The sequence below is a fragment of the Barbus barbus genome (genome assembly GCF_936440315.1).
Source record: "Barbus barbus genome assembly, chromosome: 7".
NCBI lineage: Eukaryota > Metazoa > Chordata > Actinopteri > Cypriniformes > Cyprinidae > Barbus > Barbus barbus.
This window is the reverse complement of record NC_136735.1, coordinates 1,600,292-1,623,491: the sequence shown is the minus strand read 5'-3', so window position 1 is coordinate 1,623,491 and position 23,200 is coordinate 1,600,292. Positions and strand designations below refer to the sequence as shown.

At 40.0% G+C, this 23,200-nt stretch overlaps 3 protein-coding genes across 3 annotated transcripts in view; all 3 read left to right on the top strand.

The window, feature by feature from the left end:
• LOC306872870 (adhesion G protein-coupled receptor L1-like) overlaps nucleotides 1-2,706 on the top strand; it is a 41,911-nt gene extending 39,205 nt beyond the window's left edge. The window contains exon 25 of the mRNA XM_079421756.1: nucleotides 582-2,706. Coding sequence (XP_079277882.1) covers nucleotides 582-1,436 — 855 coding nt within the window. The 3' untranslated portion in view covers nucleotides 1,437-2,706. The remainder of the gene's footprint in view (nucleotides 1-581) is intronic.
• LOC306872949 (uncharacterized protein) overlaps nucleotides 1-23,200 on the top strand; it is an 819,728-nt gene that overhangs the window by 471,561 nt on the left and 324,967 nt on the right. The window lies entirely within an intron of this gene.
• LOC306872943 (uncharacterized protein) lies at nucleotides 12,689-15,329 on the top strand. Its single transcript, XM_079421900.1, has 3 exons — nucleotides 12,689-12,980; nucleotides 13,779-13,812; nucleotides 13,979-15,329. The coding sequence occupies exons 1-3, from the start codon at nucleotides 12,744-12,746 to the stop codon at nucleotides 14,404-14,406; spliced, it is 699 nt and encodes a 232-aa protein (XP_079278026.1). The 5' UTR covers nucleotides 12,689-12,743; the 3' UTR covers nucleotides 14,407-15,329.

The window sequence follows — 23,200 nt, the reverse complement described above, 5'->3', positions numbered from 1 at the left end:
CAAGCATGAAAAAAACAACATAAATGCTAATGTCTCATTTATACAGTAACACATTTACGTCACAATGACTGGATCAGACATCAGATTTCCAGTGCTTTAGATGTCCATTACTACAGAACTGGATTAACTACATAAATAAAAAGGGAATCTGAGGGCTATTAAATAAAGTTGGCAGAGCTGGTGGACTCTGTCCAGTGGAATGACACGAGGTTTGTCATTTGTCATCATTTACTCAACCTCGTGTCGTCAATTTTATAGTTATTCCTATTTACTGTGAGTAAACAGGCAAGAGGCATGACAGAGTTGGCGTCTTTGTGGAAAGAGTGAATGTTCATGTTCATCACATGCATGAGAGAACGTAAATGCCAAAAGCATCACTGTATGCACACATTCATGCATATGCAGCATCTGAAACCACTCGCTCATTCAGAATCAATTACATATCTATGCCACTAAACAGTGTCACCTTTTGAAAAAAAAAATGGCCTTGACATTTCCAAAAAAGCATTTCCAGATGGACCTGAATTCAAATTTTTGCTGTTCAAACTACAAGCATTTTATTCAGCCGCCATTTAATTCAGCATTTCTCTCTCTTTCCTGTAGAGGGCACACTGTCGCGCAGCCGCGAGTCGTGTGGTCTGGAGGGAGTCCGGCTCAACGGAAACTACAACAACAGCTATTCGCTTCACGGAGGGAGTTCAGATCTGCTGGGGGGCGTTCCTGTGGGATCTGGGGGCGTGTCCGGAGAAGTCAGCCCTGCCCTTTTGACGCCTAGAGGGGCAGAGCCCGCTGGAGGTTTGAAGCGGAACCTTTCCGATGCGGCGGCATTGGAGAAGATGATCATATCCGAGCTGGTTCAGAGCAACCTGCGGCCTTCCACAGATCGCTACGGCAATGGACCAAATTCCACGATGCACCGGCAGGATTACGCGACTTCAACAAGTCACCGAGAGCCTCCGCAACGGCCCTTGCCCCGCCCACCTCCGCCACCTCCGCAGGATGAGGAGGAGTTGCTGTACAAAGCGCTGGAAAAGCCACGCCTCCCAGACAAGCCCCGCCTACCCGACAAACCCCGCCTGCCGGATAAGCCCCGCCTCCTGGAGCACGCCCAGTCTGTGTTCTATCAGAGCGAGGAGGATTCGGAGAGTTTCTCGGCAGAAATCACAGACGGTGTGGGCGGGACCGGACCTGACTCTGCCTCCTTGTACGCACGGGATCGTGATTCGTCTTATCCGGACAGCAGTCCTGAGGCACTGGGGGCGGAGCCTCATCCCACCCTCCCGCCAGATGAGCTGTACTTCAGCGCAGGACGCCAAGCGCACATCTCGGCCTTTTACCAGCCTCCGCCTTGCAGGACCAACGACGAGGCTCGGCTGGGACTGCAGCCCTCGCAGGGGGAAGGCGACGGACAGATGCAACTGGTGACAAGTCTGTGACTAGGGCGCTGGTGACCGGGACACGTAGATCTGGAGGAGGACAATGAGGGTGGATGTCTTCAACATCACCATCATCATAGAAATTAGCGTCTGGGTGAATCTTTCGAAACCATGTGTCTGGTTTGTAGGTCACACCAAAATCTTAAGTAGGACTTGATCTGAGTTCTGATTTCACTTGATTTTGTAGTGAAATATGACCTGAACATGTTTCCGTGAGATTCTCACATAAGTATGAAGCTATTTTAAGATAATGAAAACCATTATCGTGTGTCCTGAGATCTCCCAGAAGGAGCAGTGCACTGAAAGCCTTGGGAGATCCCTGTTGAGATGATGATGATGATGGCAATGCTGGCTTCCTCCTCCATGTCTCTGTCTCCTGGTCACCCAAACACCCACCCTGCTCATCTCACTGCCATCCAAGCTCATCCGTTTGTCCTTTCTGAGAAGAGTTCTTCTTATCGGGTAGTTTTTCCTCAATTTGTCCATCCTCCATCTCTTATCTGCTGAGAAAACCAGTTTAAGCCATCCTGAGGTGGATATCTTGTCTCCTGGCCTGACCAAACTGGTCCGTTTCGTGGTTTTGGGTGGGAGACCATCTGAAAACCACCTTAGGCTGGTTGAGGCTGGTCTTTCAGTGGGATTTCTTTCATTCAGGGTGGTGTGGTGTATGAGTGTCAGACCTTTATTAGAATGTGATAACACTTACACCAGAGACCGCAGCTCCTATAAATGCCAAAAAAATCAAATAAATAATTTTACACATTTACACTCTTGGGGAGCAGCTACTGTTGGGATCACGCTCTCACCATCATAGAGGTCAAAGGTTAAGAGTCACGGGTTCAACATATCAAGCAAATCAACCAGGCTGTTGTTTTTGAGCAGTGTGGCAAATAAAAGAACAAAAATGAACTCTTGTGCCATCTATCTGGATGCCACCCTGTGTTGGTGTTCAAGACACTGACCAATCATGTTGTTGGGTTTGGAGAACGTTGACTGTTCCGCCCCTTGATCAAGGTTGATCGAGGATGTGACGTTTAACAGCAGACAGCCAAACGACGGCTGCTCGCAACCTCCTGTAAATAAGAACTGAGAGACATAACGTCTCTGGACATGCTTCTCTTTCACTTACAAGTTTATGGTTGAAAAAAGTCTTAAAGAATATGTAGATGAACTGATGACACTGTCTCCTCTTTCGGTCTTTTTCTCACTCTGTCTCTTTCAGTCTTTCTCGCTCTCTGAGAGTGTTTCATGTAAAAAGATAAGATGTTTTTTAATCAAAATAAAACAGAGAAAAGCAAACAGATGCTGTTCAAACTTTTCCTCAGCTAATCTGCCTAAATGTCATTCAAGAGCTATGATGTGTTGACCAGGAGGTCAAGGTTCAGCTGGTGAACGGGTAGACAGCATCTCAAGCATCTACGATGAAACCGTTTTTAACAGAATTACATTTTGCAGCCCTTCTAATTTTTGGCTGTAAAGGTTGTGTTCATTTTCTTAAGCCAAATATTATTTTTAAAAAACAGTCCCAATTATAGCTTCCTAATGTGATTCAGGCTTATTACATCAGCCTTACATCAACGGTAACCAATCAGATTTTAAGTTTAGAGTTCAGGTCAAAGTATGCTTGACTTCTTACGCATACGTGAGGGACAGCGTACAGTGCGCTGGACTTTAGTTTTGTTGCACATGCTCATTTAACTCTCTTGCAGTAATTAGTTTATCCGCAAGGTGGAAAGTCTGCCGTGGAGGTATCGATTCACAAGATAGCCGAAGAAAAACTGCATAAACAGAATAAACTGGAATGCAGGTTAGCTACAGCGACAATGAAGGAATACATAGACGAGAGACTGTGCGAACAGATTAGAAAATATCCTCATTTGTACAAGTGTAGCATGAAAGAATACAATGATATTTATAAGGGTTTTTAACTTGTGGCGACAGATTGCGCAAACACTGTCCCCCGTTAGGCCAGGAGAGGTATTGCAATTTGATCAGAATGTAAACCACAAACATAACTCAAACATTTTTAAACATTTTCTTAGACACGTGAAATCACGGAAGAAAGCAGATTTACATTAACTCTTATCTCATGTCTGCTGAAAACTGCATTATGTAGCCTACATTGTGACGATTCTAATAACGGCATTAACATCTGAGAAATTTGAAAAGGCCAGTAATAGTTTGCATTCCTGAAAATTACTGTCTGTCGTTTAACTAAACGGTTGGCAAATATTGCTGAATTGTCTAGTCATGTTTAGCTACATCTTACCTCATCTCGCATTCAAGTCGCACGCAGCTTAGTGTCTGAACCATAAATCCCGCCTTCTACACTTTGATTGGCTATTTCAAACATTTTTGAAGTAATTAATTGTTTGTAGAGAGAGACGCGCGGCACAAACGCAGCAGGCAGGTACACAACTGTCATCTCTCTTTCTCGATAATTAATTGAAATACATGCTATAATTGATTCAAATAAATGTGATCTTACCGCACTATTTCTTCTCTGTGTCTGATTTGAAGAGGGGAGAAGGCTAGCGCTACGTGCCATAACTGACGAAAATAACGACATGTCAATGTTTTATCCGGTCAAACATTGCACTGCAAAGAGCAATACTAGTTTTAACTTGTCTATAACTTGGCAAATGACCATGGTATAAGTGGGATAATCAACGGCTTGCTGTGTATTAAAGGATTTTAAATGCTCTTCGCTCTGCTTCTCGTCGGGTGGTTCTTGGCTTTATATATTTATAACTCAATTTTGTTTAAAGTGTCTGCTAAACTGTGCGCTATTGAGTAAGTATTGAGCTAGTGTTTCTGTCCAAACACAGCCATGGAGATGTGGATCAGATATGGTTCTTGCAGACTCTGGGCTTTGATTCTGAATGAGCCATGAGTGAAGTCCAGCTGTCTGACTCACTGCTCACCTGTGAGTGTCTGTGTGTGTGGGAAAAGAGGGGAAACAAGCCCAAAGCTCTGGTGGAGCACCCATTTGAGTCTTTTGGATTAGCACACACCCGACATCATCTGGAAAACAAATAGCAATGCAGAACGCTCAGCTATCTATCTATCTATCTATCTATCTATCTATCTGTCTGTCTGTCTGTCTGTCTGTCTGTCTGTCTGTCTGTCTGTCTGTCTGTCTGTCTGTCTGTCTATCTATCTATCTATCTATCTATCTATCTATCTATCTATCTATCTATAAGTGAGTTCATGAGGGCCAGACCACATCAGAGCAAACCATACCACATTAGACCACACCAGAGCAAACCAGACTACATCAGATTAAACCAGACTGTATTAGTCTATACCATCAGAGCAAACCAGACCATGTTAGACAAAACAGTAGACTAAATCAGACCTCATTGGATTATACTGCAACAGTCTAAACCAGACCACCTCAGAGCAAACCAAACCTCAACAAACCACATTAGACCAAACCAGACCACATTAGTAAGAGTAAGACCACATCAGAGCAAACCATATCACACCAGACTACATTATACTAAACCAGAACACATCAGAATAAACCAGACTACATCATACCACATTAGACTAAATCAAACCACACCAGAACACATTAGACAAAACCAGATTACATTGGACCACATTAGACCACATCAGACCACACTAGAACATAAACAAAACCAGACCACCTTAGACTAAATCATACTGCATTAGACCAAACTGGATCAGACTAAATCAGATCAAATTAGTCTGAATCTAAATTCACCTAAACCAGACCACATCAGACCTAACAAGATTTTATCAGATTAATCCAAACCTCATCAGACCATCCAGACCACACCAGATCAGGCTATATTAGACCACATAAGGCCTAACAAGACTTTATCAGATTAAACCAAACCTTATCAGACCATCAGGAGTAAACTAGACTACATCAGACCATATCAGACTAAACCGGACACACATCAGACCAAACAAGACCTATCAGACTAAACCAAACCTTACTAGACCAAACAATCAACATAAATCAGACCACAACAGTGGATCAGATATGGTTCTTGCAGACTCTGGGCTTTGATTCTGAATGAGCCATGAGTGAAGTCCAGCTGTCTGACTCACTGCTCACCTGTGAGTGTCTGTGTGTGTGGGAAAAGAGGGGAAACAAGCCCAAAGCTCTGGTGGAGCACCCATTTGAGTCTTTTGGATTAGCACACACCCGACATCATCTGGAAAACAAATAGCAATGCAGAACGCTCAGCTATCTATCTATCTATCTATCTATCTATCTATCTATCTATCTATCTATCTATCTATCTATCTATCTATCATCTGTCTATATCTAAAGTGCTGTGTAGTAACTGATTCCAAATATTAAGTATACTTGCAATTTAGATTATATTACATTTTAACACTACAGTTGCTTTTTTTGTAGATTACATGATTACATGCTATATATTACATATACATATTACATATTATATATTATACATACAGTGCCTTGCAAATGTATTCATACTCCATTTTTTTACATTTTGTTATGTTGAGGCTTTATGTTTAACTGCTTTCAATTACTTTTTCCCCCACATCAGTCTACACTCCATACACCATATTTACAAAGCAAAAACAGAATTTGTCAAATTATTAAAAATAAAAAACTTAAATAAGTACATTGCATAAGTATTCATACCCTTACCTAAATATTTAGCTGAAGTACCTTTGCAGCCTCAAGTCTTTTTGTTTGATGCGATAAGCTTTGTTCATCTGCATTTGGCAATTATCTGCTCTTCTTCTCCTCACTTCTTCACCTCTCAAGCTCTGTCAGGTTGGATGGGGCAGACGTACATTTTCAGGTTTCTCCAGAAATATTTGATTGGGTTCAAGCTCAGGCTGTGGCTGGGCCACTCAAGAACATTCACAGAGTTTTCTATAAGCCACTCTTGCTGTGTGTTTAGGTCCATTGTCCTGTTAGAAAGTGAACCTTCTGCCCAGTCTGGGGTTCTGAATGCTCTGGACTGGGTTTTCATTAAATGCAAAAAAACTGTGAAATGTTTGGCAGCACAGGGTGCCAAACGTTTACCATTAATGGAAATAATGGTTAAAGAACGTTTAAAAAAAAAAAAAAAAAAAACAGTCAATGAATGGCAGAAGCAGCTGTCAAACAAAAACTGTAAAACTAAGGTGCAACATCCTATTTTTTTCTTAAATGTTTTTTTTTACTTCACAGGTATTGTCTGGATTATCAATAAGTAATCAAGTTTTTCTGATCAGATTTTTTCTCTTGCAATTTTTGCTGTAATAAATGTGCTTTAGAAAAACAAAGGTTTTATAAAGTGAAGAGTCAGAAGCCCAACTAAAGCAAATGCTTATCTCCACAACAGTGATTTCAAACGTTATTATTTTCAATAAAACATCTAAACGTCTGTTAATTCTCAATAAGAAATTTAGTATGAATTAAAGTCAGACTGGTTTGTAATAAGTGAAGATGCTGAGATCCAGAGAGATCTGTTAGTGTTTCATGTTCTGTTGCTGCCAGTCATGTGACGTTTAATTAGTTCATTTAACAGTGAAGGTGTTTGATTGTAATAATTGATGATATGCCTGTAAATTAACAGTGTTGTCAGCTTGTTTAAATAAGCAGGTTTTACTTTAATTTGAAGGTTTTTGTTTGGCACCCTGTGCTGCCAGTCATTTGACCGCTTGTTTTTCAGTGCAGGTGTTTGATCAGAAAAATTCAGGAAATACCTGTAAAATAACAGTGTTTGTCACATTATTTAAATAAGGAGATTTTACTTTCATTTGAAGGTTTTTGTTTGGCAGCTACTGCTGCCAGTCATTTGACCATTTTATTATCTAACGGTTTTGTTATTGTTATTATTTACAGATTATTTTTGTAATTTTACATGCATTTGTTTGTAATTTAATAAAACCGAAAATATACTGTATAAAAATACAGTAGTTTTTCTGTTAAAGATGTGAATTATTGTAATTTGTCATTTATGTCATAATCCTTCAAATAAGAGCCAAGTAGTTCATTCAGAGATAAATTTACTGAGTTTTGACTGCAATTCAAAATAAAAGAAAACAACCTGAAAAAATCAGTTATTTTCCGTAAAATTAAGATTTTTTTTTTTTTCAGTGTATCTCTATATTTTGGTGCATTGAGCTTGTCTTCTTCTCTGACGAGTCCCTCGGTCACCTGATGCTGAAAAACAGCTCCACAGCATGAGGCTGATACCAGCACACTTTACTGTTGGGATGCTACTCTGCAGGAGATGAGCAGAGCTGGTTTCCTTCAAACATGATGCTTGGAATTGAGCTTCATCACACCAGATAATATTATTTCTCACAGTCTAAGGGTCCTTTAGGTGCTTTTTTACAAATTCCAAGGGTGTTTTCATGTGTCTTCACTAAGGAGAGGCTTGAGTTTGGCCACACTGTCATAAAGCCCAGATCGGTGGAGTGTTGCAGTGGTGTTTGTCCTTCTGTAGGTTTCTCCTATCTCCTCATATGATCATGGAGCTCAACTAAAGTGACCATCAGATTCTTGGTCACCAGTCTAACCAAACCCCTTCTTCATCAGTTGCTCAGTTTGGCCAGGAGGCCAGCTCTAAGAAGAATCCTGGTTGTTTCAAACTTCTTCCACTAAGGGTAATAGAGACTACATGCTTCTGTGATCCTTCAATGCAGCAGAATTTTTTTCTGAACTCTTCCCCAGATGTGTGGCTTGACACAAACCTGTTTCTGAGCTCTACAGACTCTTCTTTTGACCCCAGGGCTAGGTTTTTGCTCTGATATGCATTTTTACCTTTTAATAAGACGTGTGTGCCTTCATACCCATTCAATTAAATTTGCAACAGGTTACCTTCACTCAAAGTCTAGTAACACCTACAAGCAATATGAATACTCCTGAGCTAAATTCTAACTGTCCCAGAAAAGGGTATGAGTACTTATGCAATGGAATCATTTAAGTTTTTTTTATTTTTAATACATTTAGAAAGATGTTTTTTTTTTTTTTTTTTTGCTTTACCATTATAGTGTATGGAGTGTAAATTGATGTGGTAAAAAGTAATTTAAAGCAGTTTAACAAAAGGCAGCAACGAAACATGGGGTATGAACACTATCGCAAGGCACTGTATATTACACATTTCTTATAATTTATTGATTTAAACATCCCTTTCTAAAATAGCCTACCACTTATATATTCAGAAAGACTTCCAGTTTTGTTGACATTCGCACAAAGACCTTCAAACACTTGTCTTTCAAACACATTCAAAAATTCACATTAATTCATGTAATGCAAGTTAATAATAAAGCAAGTTATTATTAGAGTTGCACATTTTCATGTTAACTGTTCTCTGACGTTGGTTAATTGCCACAATTATCTATCTGTGTGTGTGTGTGTGTGTGTGTGTGTGTGTGTCTGTCTGTCTGCCCATCTATCTCTGTGTGTGTGTGTGTGTGTGTGTGTCTGTCTGTCTGTCTGTCCATCTATCTCTCTGTGTGTGTGTGTGTGTGTGTGTGTGTGTCTGTCTGTCTGTCTGTCCATCTATCTCTCTGTGTGTGTGTGTGTGTGTGTGTGTGTGTCTGTCTGTCTGTCTGTCTGCCCATCTATCTCTCTCTGTGTGTGTGTGTGTGTGTGTGTGTGTGTGTCTGTCTGTCTGTCTGCCCATCTATCTCTGTGTGTGTGTGTGTGTGTGTGTGTGTGTGTGTGTCTGTCTGTCTGTCTGTCTGTCCATCTATCTCTGTGTGTGTGTGTGTGTGTGTGCATGTTTATGTGGTTTATGAGGACACAAATGTGTATAATGACATGGGTATGACAGAGGTATTACAATATGAAGGTGGTTTATGAGGACACTGCCTATGTCCCCGTAATTCAAAAGGCTTAAAAAACATACTAAATGGTGTTCTTTTGAAAATCTAAAAATGCACAAAGTCTCCTGTGAGGGCTAAGTTTAGGTGTAGGGTTGGTGTAGGGCAATAGCACACACAGTTTGTTCAGTATAAAAACCATTACGCCTATGGAGAGTCCCCATAAACCACAAAAACCAGTGTGTGTGTGTGTGTGTGTAAAGCATGGTTGAATGGAGGCACTCGCGTCACAATATTTTAAAGGGCAGCGTGGCAGTTTCCCACAAATGTATCACATCTGTTTTGCCCTCCGCCTCTTCCTTTCAGTGTGCCTATCTATGTTAACTGGAGTTCCCCAAGTATTGCCTCTATAGTAAAACACATATGAGGTTGCTATCTGGCCTAAATAGCAACACTCCTTCCTTCACACCCAACTCCCCTTTCCTTTGAAGAACATATTTGTCTTAATCAGGCTGTGATTCACTGCACTTAGCAGGCAGGATATTCTCACCAGTCCTTTATATAAGTCCCCCCAAAACATGGAATGTAACTATTGATACTATCAACTACTTTCCAATAATAATAACATACCAGCGATGTTATTTTTGTGTTTTCCAGTGGTTGTTATGCACATTCAGGTGACACAAACACACACAGTCCCTTTCTGCTTATTTGCAGTTTAAGATCTGCAACCCATAAACCTGACCTCTCTGAACTGCTTCAACATTACATACAGGCAGAAAGGAAGGAGACGAGACGGAGAGGTGAGGAATGTTATGTTGTACAAGCACATGCAGCATAGCTCAACACACCCACATTGTTTTTTACAGTAGTGCTGGCCTGCCAGGACAGATTTGATCATAAATACACGATTGTGTAATCTGGAAGCGATTTCCTTACAAGTTCACAACTTTCAGCCAGAAAAAAAAATATTTCAGATGCTCTGATTGATGAGTATGTTCCATGACTATAGAAATCTGATAAATCTGAGGTTTGTCATGTTTTTGGCCAACTCACAGCCTCACACACATATGCTGATGTAGCCATATGACGGACCTAAAAATAGCAGCACTAAGTGTGGAATGTTTTACAGCCATGCGTCACTAATCCGTATTTACTCGCCCACTGAATTCCCCAAAATGTGCAACATCTCATTGCATCTTCATATTCATACACATTAGCAACTTTACAGGATCTATAACTTCTCCAATTGTTTGCTTTTTTTTTCATTTTGCCAAAGTTTACATTTATTAGCAATTATCACAATAATATATCTGATATATTACATGTTATATTGTATATTATATTACAACGATATATCTGTCATATGCAATGCAACTGCAATGCAAGAGGAAAAGAGGAACAAAAGCTCATGTTTGAAGTCCGGACTGCTTTGTAGTCTGTTTTTGTGAAACAGTAACTTCCACATTCTGAGACGAAGCCCTGCGAAATCCCTAAACACACATGACGTAAGTGATCGGCAGCAGCGTGTGACCTTTAGGTGAAACTCAGATTTCCCCAGACTGACCGTCAGCATATGTACTGGCTAAATCATACCCAGAGAGATTCATACCTGGAATACAGTATAATCTGATCTCATTTATACTAGCATCACTTCGGTGGAAACATTCCAGGAACGTAAATGATGAGTAACTCAAGATGTTTTATTAAATAATTGTAGCCTGACACTTGAAAATAAGTTGTAACTGGCAGCACAGCCATTATTTGGAAAACTCTTCTTTGTGTAGGGTTGCCGACTTCGGTGTGGGAAAATAAGAGACAATGGAGATCAAATGATTGTCATTGAAGCCAAAGTAACCTGATGAGGCTGAGATGAAATGACAGAGAGAAAAAATCCACATGAACTCCCAATCTGATGACTGAGCTCTGAAAATCCTGATAAATATGAAACAAATCAACTACAACTTATAGTATCTGATGGGCGGACAGATGGATGTCTGTTTTTAATTTTAGAGCTGGGTTTTCCAGAATGTGTCTTGTTTACTTTTCCCCAAAGTACGATCTGATCACGGGTCTGAAACATAAAACGAAAAGACCCGTCCACATTCAGGAAGCGCTGCAGAGTCACTTTCAAAAGGGAAGCTGACAGAAATCAACGAGAGTAAAGCCTTCATGTGATGAATGTATTACAGAAACGGATCCACTCACTCACTAAAGCACAAGAGAGAGCACTGTCATATTTGTTTTATCTACAAACACTGGCACTTAGAGCTATGAAGATATGAAATCAATCACGTATTGTTGAACAGGTCAGTGATGTCATACGGGAAGTGACAGTAGTAAACATGGATCTGAGAAAGTGACTCTTACTGTACTCCTGCACCTGTGCGGATGACATCACTTCCTGTACTCGCTCAGGCTCGGCTGCACAGGTTTTCACATGTAGGTGACATAATCACACCGTTTTTATTCCAGGCACAGGGATCTATTTGTAGAACAAAATTAAAATCAAACTCATGTTGAAACACCAGGCACATTCATATGCAAAACCAAATTCCATATACATCTGGAAATTATTAAAATGAAAAATGCGCATCACGGGATGTCTTTAAACACTTGATGTGTTTTAATTAAATTATTTTCAAATACATCTATTTAAAAAAAAAAAAAAAATGTAAAGAAATTTAAATCATTATTCATGAACCCATTTGATTAAAACTTTTTTGAGGAGAAGCAATAATTCAAAATCCAATCTCTTGACTAACACTGAAATGCTTTGGACAGTGATAACACAGGTTATATTAATATAAAATATTAATGCTAAAGCAGAAATTTAAGTTTGGAAGGCCAAAGTACATATAATTCAGCAATATGACACATGCATATGAATATTAAGAGCGACTTATATTTCTGTGTCAAATTACTTAGTATAATTGCAAACACTTTATTCTGATAGTCCACTTTATAAATTCCTCTAACAGTAAGTAACTTTGCAACTACATGTCAACTAGTCATTAGAGTATTAGTAGACTGTCTGCTTAATATCTTTATTGTGATGGGTCCACAACATACATCCAGCACTTTATATTCCGGAGTAAGTGTGCACACAACAAAATATACCACCTATACAAATATCTTACTTTTACACAACATATGCAACAAACTGTGTGAAGGAAGCATTATGGTATGAAATATTTAAGTGAGGGGATAAATGTAGCACGATATTCCATGAAATAACGAGCGGAATACGGAGCCAGTCACAGAAATTCACACTTCACTCTCCTCCCGCTTTCCACCTCCGTTTGCGCAAGAGCGAAAGAAGCGGAAAGTTAGTCGGTTTTTCTCTAAACCTCCCTCTTCGCGTCTGGCTCTCTCTTTCTCTCTCGTGGGTGTGAGGAGGAGGTGACAAGGGAAACCCGTTAGTTCCTCCTCCTCCTCCTCCGTCTATATAACTCCTCATGATGTCTTCCATCGAGCAGAGCTGCACCTGCTGTGGATGTATATCGCTTTATTTACACGCCACCGTTTTTCGAGATGTCCGCGTCCGCAGATGTAGAGAGCCAGTCCCCCGCCGTGCGCCCCCGCAGCCGGGGTCTGGACACCTTCCTCACCGTGTCCGTGATCGCACTCTTCCTCATGTTTATGGTCGCGCTCTCGGGAGCGCTGTTCTTCGCCAAACACATCGAGGACGAGATAAACGCGTGGACGACGCGATATGGAGATATGGGCTCGCAGGCTGCGCCGCTCCGCGACACCGGAAACGCGTATAAGGTGAGTTTGTACTTAGATTAAAAACAAATCTTTAAGTACTTCTTATGTGTAGTACCATAGTAGTTAAATGTTTGTATGTGCACCATGGCCAGTGCTCGAATTGAGGCTTGGCAGCAGGAATGGTATTACAGTGATTGGACAGTAGTGTCATTCAGAATACATTTAAATAATATGCACATACCATCAAATATGATTATTACAATCATTCAGTAACGAGTTACTTATAAGAGCTGTTGTTGTACTGTTACATAAAGGTTCCTATTAGAGCATTTAGAATTCTAATAATAATAATTATATATTAATAATAAACTCAAATAAAAATGCTGGGTTGATTTAACCCAACTTTGGGTTAAATATGGACTAACCCAACTTTTGGATTGAAACTTTAATGTAAAAACTTAACAACAGGTGGGTTAGTCCATATTTGCTCCAAAGTTGGGTTAAAGCAACCCAGCAAATTTTAGCGAGCAACAACACTTTTAATAAATAAATAATAAATTACATAAAGGAAACAGATTGATCCATAGGAGTTCAGCAAAGCACATTTTATTCATTGGTTTTTAGAAGAAAAAAAAAATGCATCTGCGTTTTGGTGTTTTAAACCAAGAAGCCAACGCCGATATGTAGAAACTACAATGAAACAGAATATTTTGAATCTAGAACGACCCGAGTAGCATCTCAATAACTCTGCAGAGCCAGAAAGCATTCCTGAGAAATGACTCAGACTAGTGGTCTTGTTTTACACGAGTCGTCATACCTGTATCTGATGTTTTGTTTCCTCTGTTTTCCTTTTTCTAGATGCAGAATTTTGCTTACCTGAGAGCCACTAAAAGTAAGTTTCATGTCATTATATTTCACATTTTGAACTTTAATAAGGCAAAAAATCTTGTTGTCTAAAACATAATGAACTTGTATTGAACCCAAAATATTCTTTTGCACATCGACTTCCTATGTTAAAGTCTTGGGACTGAGCGTGTCTCTTTGTCTCCGCCCTGCAGGTGAACTCAAAACAGGTGTGATGGCGTGGGAACCTTTTGCATATGGAAAGGGTCAAACCATTGGCTCTCTCTACAGCTATGAGAAAAACCAGAATGTGCTGAACATCAACGAAAGCGGAAGCTACTTCCTGTACGTCCAGCTCAATTTTTCCTGCATTGGAAAATGTGATTCTGGCCAATTCACTGTCAGCTTTTACAATAAACACAATAGCGAGGAGCTCACCTGCACCGTCTCGCTGACTAAGAGGAGCAAAGAAACGCCTCACAGTCAGACGTGTTGGCATGTCGTGACCTTTCCTGAAAATGAAAACCGCCTCCTGGCCAAATCTCAGATTGAAGGCACACTAGACAACTGGAAACTGGAGGTAAATGACTCTGGCTTTGGGATGTTTCTGGTGGACGGATTAGGAGCACTACGTCACACATGATCAGCAGAAGCCCGACCGAGCTGATTTGGGGCTGCTCGTTTGATCTACTCAGGACTTGTCTTTAATGCTCTGATGAGCAGGACTCCACTAATGTCCACAGACTCTCTTGGCTAATTTGGCAATGCCTTCAGCTACCAAAAAGAGTGGTTCTTTCACGTTTTAGCCACAATATTCAAATGCATTCTGCCAAATTTAGCAGATTTTTCTCTACAAGAAAAGCTCAGAAAATGTAACGACGTCTAGAGACTATGTCCAGGCCTGAACCAATAAGCAATGCTTCTTAAGCACTATTTATAATTTAAGTATTTATGTGTAACATGTTAAATATTTGCAATATTTATATTTGTATTTTTTGTGTATACTGTACATAGTGTGTTTAAACATTTGTAGACATCACTACGTGTGCGATGCGTCAGACCAAACCCTTTCGTTCACTGATTGCATGTACTGTATTTATTCTACTGATGTTTAGGTGCATCACAGAAATAACGAGTGAACTTTGACCAGCACATCAACACTAGTGCCTCGGTTGGGTCTGTACGTTTCGCTGTACGTTCAAGAACTCAAAAAGCTGCATGTGTGAATGTGCATGAACATCTCTTCATGAGCACGCGCTTGCATTGTGCGTCTGGTGTGAAGGAAAGCACCATATGAATGCTAACAAACTCAGGAACTCTAGAGATGAATGACTGTGTGTGAAATGCTTTATTTTGTAAACCGAGAGTATTTAATAAAAATGCAAAATGTACAATTTACATAACTGTGGGCTGTTTGTTGAGGTGAGATGCTGCAAACGCTCTTCGGTGTTAGTTTATGCTTATGTTGCAGCTCAGATGTTGCTCTTTCAGAGTTATAATGGAGTTTTATTTAAGCATCAACTGAATCTCAGATATTGCTCCTAAAATAAAACATTAATGAGACACAAATGAGTTGGAAGTTGTCATCCGGTAATGGTTACTAAATTAAATATATGTGACCCTGGAGCATAAAACAGTCATGAGTATATTTGTAGCAATAGCTAAAAATAGATTGCATGTGTCAAAATGATCCATTTTTATTTTATGACCAAAATCATTAGGCTATAAAGTAAAGATCATGCTCCATGAAGATAATTAGTAAATTTCCGACCGTAAATATCAAAACCTAATTTTTGATTAGTAATATGCATTGCTAAGAACTTCATTTGAACAACTTTAAAGGAGATTTTCTCAATATTTAGATTTTTTTGCACCCTCAGATTCCAGATTTTCTAATAGTTGTATCTCAGCCAAATATTGTCCTATCATAACGAACCATACATCAATGGAAAGTTTATTCAAAAAAAAAAAAAAGACCCTTATGACTGGTTTTATGGTCCAGGGTCACATATAGAGCTTTAAAAAGAGTGTGGAGAGCCGTTCAGATCATTTGATGAGAAATGTTAGAGTTCATTTTAAGACTTTGAGCTAATTTTCATTTGAACAGACGTGAGAGGACAACAATCCCCATTTGATTGCGTTGAAGTCTGGGAGAAGCGGCTGAGATGGTAATGGGATCTCATGTGTGACTTACTTTCCTATGGCGAGGTCTGATCAGACCCTGTGGGAGGAAAGTTCTGCTCTACATCCAGGCCACCTCGCTCGCGTCACTTTCTGTCAGAGGTGCAAAAGCTGGTTTCAGTCCTTACCGCATGCTGACACATCTGCACAAACTCGACAAACAAACAAACAAACAGCCCGAGTTTGCTCGAGACCAAATATATGTTGTCAGCAGATACTATAGGAGAACAAAAAAAACCTAAAAATTCAAATGTTTCAGAGATGGCACAATGCATTTGTGTTGAGTTCTTCCAAATAAAGCTTGCAGACACTCCATTAACATCTCACCCACTTCATGCTGTGAAATCATTGCTTTGGTTCTCTCCACCGGATGTTAAAAATTTGGGCATGCTGTGCAGAGCATGTGGAAACGTCATGAGTCAGTGTGAGATTCGCTTCATTACATCTGACTGGAAGCGAGCGAGTGCGAAACTTCAAGACTTCATGACCCTGAATGTTCAGGAGAGACTCTACCAAAGACAGGCATTTAAACTCCACATGAGTCAAAACTGACTTTCCCAATACATGTTCTTGGTCTTGCTGTCAGAGATTCATCAGTGCACTTTATTCCAATGAGCAAAAAGTCTCACTCTCTTCCTCTGATAATGCTTTGATTTCTGTCTAACGTCACTGATCTCTTTTGTTTTTCCTGTTTCACCTGAAAAAAATGAGTTGTGGATGTAGTGTGAGCTGTAAATGCCATTTCAGGTTAGTTTTATCTGCACGAAGGGACTGAGTGGAAATCAATGCAGCGCTACTGGAAGTGTGATGAAATGAATTGTAATTTTTCATCATGTGACTCTTCATATGCTGGCTGTTTGTAGTTATTTTTCTTTTCTTTTCTTTTCTTTTCTTTTCTTTTCTTTTCTTTTCTTTTCTTTTCTTTTCTTTTCTTTCTCTATTTATTTAAGGTTGTGTTGTGATTAGCTGAGCAATGTTACCATCCCTTTCAAGAAAAGTCTTTTTACTTGGAAGTCTTCTCTTCAATGCCTCCAGGCAGCTGTTTCTGGAAACCCTGAAAAACTTCCAAATTCACATGACTCAAAAGCCCAGAACATGCCAAGTTAAGCCAAGTCAAGCTCCGACGCCGATTCAACATGTCGAATCATCCAAAAAAAAGCTGTCGAGGACCAACTTAAGCCAACTGTGCGCTGAGAAAACTTAAAAAACTGCCAAAAACTTGCTGTGTTTCGGGCTAAACAAGAACAAAATCTGACATGGATCATCTCATAAATGTTGTTTAGTGTTACCATGTGCAGTCTTTCTCCCATTAGGCTAATATAAGTGAACCGCATTGGTACATGACTGACAGGAAAAGCAACCAATCACATTTCATTTTGTGCCGCGTCACGTGGAAATGTCGCCACAATAACAAAGCAGTGTGTAAAACTCTCGGACATATTTTAAAGATTCTATGCCGTGAACTTTAAACATTTCACATACTTTTGAAAAATTCAGCATTTAGTTGGTCCTGACAAGTGCTCGTCACCAGTTGTAAATATGACGGCTTTCTTCTTTCGTCAGGGTGTTTGGCGTCACAACATTTTTGTTTCGCTTAAAGAACGCGACACACACTTCCCCCGGAAATCCTGTATAATTCAACCAATCAGATGACAACTTCGAAACTCCTGAAGTGTTTCCAGCTAAGTGTGTCATGTGCATCAGACATTAACCAACATTCTGTGGGCATGACGTCTGAGGCTGAGACTACTATATGTCTAAGCTCTTTGCTGTAAGTTCACTCAGCACGCATCCAGACAGCTATATTTCAGTCGTGCAAGTATGTGTACTACAACAAATGCCATTATCTGAGCTTGCTTTTAATAACATAAATAAAATGAGCAATTAAATCTGCCAGCTGTCTAATCTGGGCCATCTCCAGTTTCTCTGGAAATTGTTACAAGGCAGGAGATGGTCTGCTTGACTAAAGACGTTGCGAAAGAGCCTGACCGCATATCGAACCCCGTCCTGCAGTCTTCCTGTTAGAAGAGCCACGCTTCTCAGCAGGCATACACTTTAAGGAGGATTTCATGCTTTTTAGGCACAATTACCATGACTCAGCAGACACACTTACATGCACACTAAACATCATAATTGCAGAGATGTCTCACTAGACATGTAGGTGTAGCCAGTAGCTGTTAGATGCCCATTGCAGAGACCATAGAGAAGAAGAGCAAGCTGCAAACATGACTGTTTTGAAAGGTCAGAGATTGTGCTTCCAAACAAATCTACTCTGCTTCTAGAACTGCTTCAGAAATTTAAAACAGCTGAAGAATGTTCATGCTTATGTGAGCAGATCTGCTGAAGGCAGCTTGGCGCTTCTCTTCTGCCACCTGTTGATGGACGTGGAGAAGTGAAACATTGGCTTGGTATTTACATCTGTCATCTCACCGGACGCCATGCAGCTCAGGAAAACACTCCAGGGCCCGTATTCATTCAAAATCTTAGTGCTAAGAGTTGCTCCTAGTAACAAAATTCTAAGAAAATTCTCAGAAATGTGGGTGTTTCCTCTTAAAATTAAAGAAAAGATCCTAGTAAAGAAAAAAGTAATTCAGAAAGCATCTTAACCCTTAAAACAGGTCTTAAGGTCCAAAATTGTTAGGAGTACGGACGAGGACTTTTAAGGGGCTTAAGAGTTTCTTTAGCAGCGGAGAAAATGGACGAAACATGAAGAGGGAGAAGAAATGTGTTGCACACAATGCATGACAGTGAATTAATAAGACGCTACGCATTAGATCGTGCAGGGATCATGTTTGTGACCGATCTTATTAAAGACATGCTAACATCTCCGACACCACGCTGAAATGCCATAGCCCCAGAAATGGACGTAATCACTACATTAACATATTTGGCACCTGGGAAAATCCAACTATGCAGCAGTGATGATTTGGGTCTGTTACAGCACTTATTAGGCTATGTCTCTATTCATTTCTTATAAAACATGGTATGACAGCATGGTAAATACAAAATAAAGAATATATATACATATATAGTGTGTGTTTGTGTGTGTGTGTGTGTGTGTGTGCGTGCGTGCGTGCGTGCGAGTGTGTGTGTGTGTACATGTTTATGTGGTTTATGAGGACACAAATGTGTATAATGACATGGGTATGACAGAGGTATTACAATATGAAGGTGGTTTATGAGGACACTGCCTATGTCCCCGTAATTCAAAAGGCTTAAAAACATACTAAATGGTGTTTTTTTGAAAATCTAAAAATGCACAAAGTCTCCTGTGAAGGCTAAGTTTAGGTGTAGGGTTGGTGTAGGGCAATAGCACACACAGTTTGTTCAGTATAAAAACCATTACGCCTATGGAGAGTCCCCATAAACCACAAAAACCAACATGTGTGTGTGAGTGTGTGTGTGTGTGTGAGAAAGAGAGAGAGAAAAAAAGAGTCTCTTAAAAGCGCTTTTATTTCCTTCTTGACAACCAACCAATCACAGTCTTCAAAAGAATGTTTCATTCCTAGCAAAGGGGTCAGCCCCGGCTCCTCACTAAGATACAAGTTTTTGTCTTTTCCTCGCTCAGAGTTGCTCTCAGATTGGTCCTCAATCACTCTTAAGCTAAGACTCCTAGTTAGACATTTTTAAGATAAAATAGGAGCTCTCTGAGAGCATTCTTACAATCTTTATGAATACGGGCCCTGACCTTTAACCACTCGACCATCACTGTCTGTTTGACAGATGTGTTCACTGACTAATCTTTAATATTTTCTCACTCCAGACTCTCCAGCGCCTGTTCAAAACAGACATTTACTGTTATCTAAAGGGTCCTATTATGCTTTTTCACTTTTTGAATTGTAGTCAGTGTGTAGTGTGTATGTTTGGGCATAAAACTATCTACAAAGTTACAAATCTCAAAGTCCACTCCAAAGGGAGATATTGTGTTTTTTAAAAAAATCCCTTTTCAAGAACTACAACGAACAGCTCGTTTGGACTACAAAGCTGTTTTCCTGTATTTGTGATGTCACACCTTTTAAATCCCGCCTATGGAAATTCGAATGGTTGGCGGGTGGGGAGAACATGTGGTTGAGCACTACACGTTTCAAAATCTAAACCAGGTGCGGGTGTTTTATATTACTGTATTTCTGACAAAAACCAACTGTTTTCAGAAAATTTTGAAAAGAAAATTTTCATTTCATCTTACATGTAATGTCTGATAAAGCAGTATATGGATACAGCGTTACCGGGGAAACCTCGAGCTCTCCTGCTCCATCAGCGCCTCCTGCTGGCAGATAATTAATTTACATATATATGCGGCCACAAATAGTGTAAGTCAGACGGACTATGGTATAAATAAATTCAACTGTATGACAGTTTCACTGCAATTCATGTTATAATGTTAGAATTAAAGAACAATAAACATAATACATATTACCTTTGCACTTATCTGTACATACTCAATGCAGTTATTTTTAAGCTGTTGTAGACATCCCATCTAAAATGTGATTTAGCCAAAACAACAACAACAATAACATTACCACTTTAATATGTCTTGCAATATCCGTGCGTGCAAATGTTCTGCACGATCCTCTTGTTCAATATTCTCCAGGTCTGAATTGATATGGCAATATTGATGAACTTGACAAGGGGCGGGGCAATACTGAAACGCCTTCTAAGCTGTTCGCCAATCACCATCCACTGGGACAGCTAACCAATCACAACACATTTAGTTTTTCGGAAGGTGGGCCCTCATCAAACCCGAAACTCATCGAGTCGTTTGTGTCAGGCTGGGGAGAGAGGTATTTTAATAATGTAAATTATGTGAAAAATAATGTGATTTTCGAACCACCAAGCATGAGAGCATGTTCCCCAAAACAAAATCAAGACTTTGTAAAAGAGCATAACAGGACCCCTTTAAGTGAGAAGGACATGGTGCTGGATCAGCCCATCATCCTTCTGCTTTTAGCGTTAAAGGTTTTGGCAGGGCTGTGTTTGTCTGTCGCTCAGTTTGGTCTCTCTGGTCATGGTCTTTAGAGGAAAAGAGACTGATGCTTGGAAAGAAACCAACGGCTCATTTTTCTTTCTTTCTCATGCCACTCGTTGCTCTCTCTCTTTCACTCTTTCTCTCTGAGTAACAGAAAGAAATGAGAAGACAGAACGGTCGGTTGCGTATAAAGACAGCAAGTTTCTGGAAACTTCCACCAAGATGCTAGAAAAGTGCTGAATCAGAAGTGCAGGCTCTCACCGCCCCCGTCTCTCACTCTCGATCTCTCGCTCATAATCTCACTGCTTCCCACAGCATCAAACAACACCTACAGATCTATCTATCTATCTATCTATCTATCTATCTATCTATCTATCTATCTATCTATCTATCTGTCTGTCTGTCTATCTAACTATCTATCTATCTATCTATCTATCTATCTATCTATCTATCTATCTATCTATCTATCTATCTATCTATCTAACTTTCTATCTATCTATCATCTATCTATCTATCTATCTATATGTCTATCTATCTATCTATCTATCTATCTATCTATCTATCTATCTATCTATCTGTCTGTCTGTCTGTCTGTCTGTCTGTCTGTCTGTCTGTCTGTCTGTCTGTCTATCTATCTATCTATCTATCTATCTATCTATCTATCTATCTATCTATCTATCTATAAGTGAGTTCATGAGGGCCAGACCACATCAGAGCAAACCATACCACATTAGACCACATCAGAGCAAACCAGACTACATCAGATTAAACCAGACTGTATTAGTCTAAACCATCAGAGCAAACCAGACCATGTTAGACAAAACAGTAGACTAAATCAGACCTCATTGGATTATACTGCAACAGTCTAAACCAGACCACCTCAGAGCAAACCAAACCTCAACAAACCACATTAGACCAAACCAGACCACATTAGTAAGAGTAAGACCACATCAGAGCAAACCATATCACACCAGACTACATTATACTAAACCAGAACACATCAGAATAAACCAGACTACATCATACCACATTAGACTAAATCAAACCACACCAGAACACATTAGACAAAACCAGATTACATTGGACCACATTAGACCACATCAGACCACACTAGAACATAAACAAAACCAGACCACCTTAGACTAAATCATACTGCATTAGACCAAACTGGATCAGACTAAATCAGATCAAATTAGTCTGAATCTAAATTCACCTAAACCAGACCACATCAGACCTAACAAGATTTTATCAGATTAATCCAAACCTCATCAGACCACACCAGATCAGGCTATATTAGACCACATAAGGCCTAACAAGACTTTATCAGATTAAACCAAACCTTATCAGACCATCAGGAGTAAACTAGACTACATCAGACCATATCAGACTAAACCGGACACACATCAGACCAAACAAGACCTATCAGACTAAACCAAACCTTACTAGACCAAACAATCAACCTAAATCAGATCACAACAGAATAAACCAGGCTACATCAGACTGAATTAGATGAAACATCATCAGACCTAATAAGACTATATCAGATTACACCAAACCTCATCCAACTATCCTGATCACATCAGAGTAAACCAGGCTACAGCAGACCACATTAGACTAAACCGAACGTACATCAGACCAAACAAGACTTTATCAGACTAAACCAGACCTCATCAGACCAAACAGTCAACCTAAATCAGATCACATCAGGGCAAACCACGCTACATCAGACTGTATTAGATGAAACATCATCAGACCTAACAAGACTTTATCAGACTAAACCAGACCACACCAGTCCACATTAGAGTAAACCAGGCTACACCGGTCCACATCAGCAGTGAAGTACTCATGCATTAGGTGTGTGTGTATGTGCAGGTGATGTGTCCGGTCCTGGCCGGTCTCCTGCACTTCTTCCTGCTGTCCGTGTTCTGCTGGCTCTGCATGGAGACGGTGCAGCTGTATGTGCTGATGGTGGAGGTGTTTGAAAGTGAGACGTCTCGTCGTAAGTACTACTACCTCTCTGCGTACGGCTTCCCCACGCTGGTGGTGGCTATTTCCACAGCCATCGACTACAGGAGCTACGGAGGACCCAAAGCGTGAGTGTTTCCATATGCAGGACTCTTATGAAGGATAGGTGTGTTTGTGTGTGTGTCATTTCTCTCTTGTTTTGTGTAGTTGCTGGTTGAGGGATGATAACTACTTCATCTGGACGTTTATTGGCCCCGCCTCCCTTGTTATTCTGGTAAGACTCTTAAGACATCTTTAGACTATTTACAGCATATTTAACATACAC

Coding starts and splice junctions, on each gene's coding strand:
- LOC306872943 (XM_079421900.1), top strand. CDS start 12,744: ATGTCCGCGTCCGCAGATGTAGAGAGCCAGTCCCCCGCCGTGCGCCCC. Junction 12,981..13,778: donor ACACCGGAAACGCGTATAAG/GTGAGTTTGTAC, acceptor TCCTTTTTCTAG/ATGCAGAATTTTGCTTACCT. Junction 13,813..13,978: donor TTACCTGAGAGCCACTAAAA/GTAAGTTTCATG, acceptor TCCGCCCTGCAG/GTGAACTCAAAACAGGTGTG.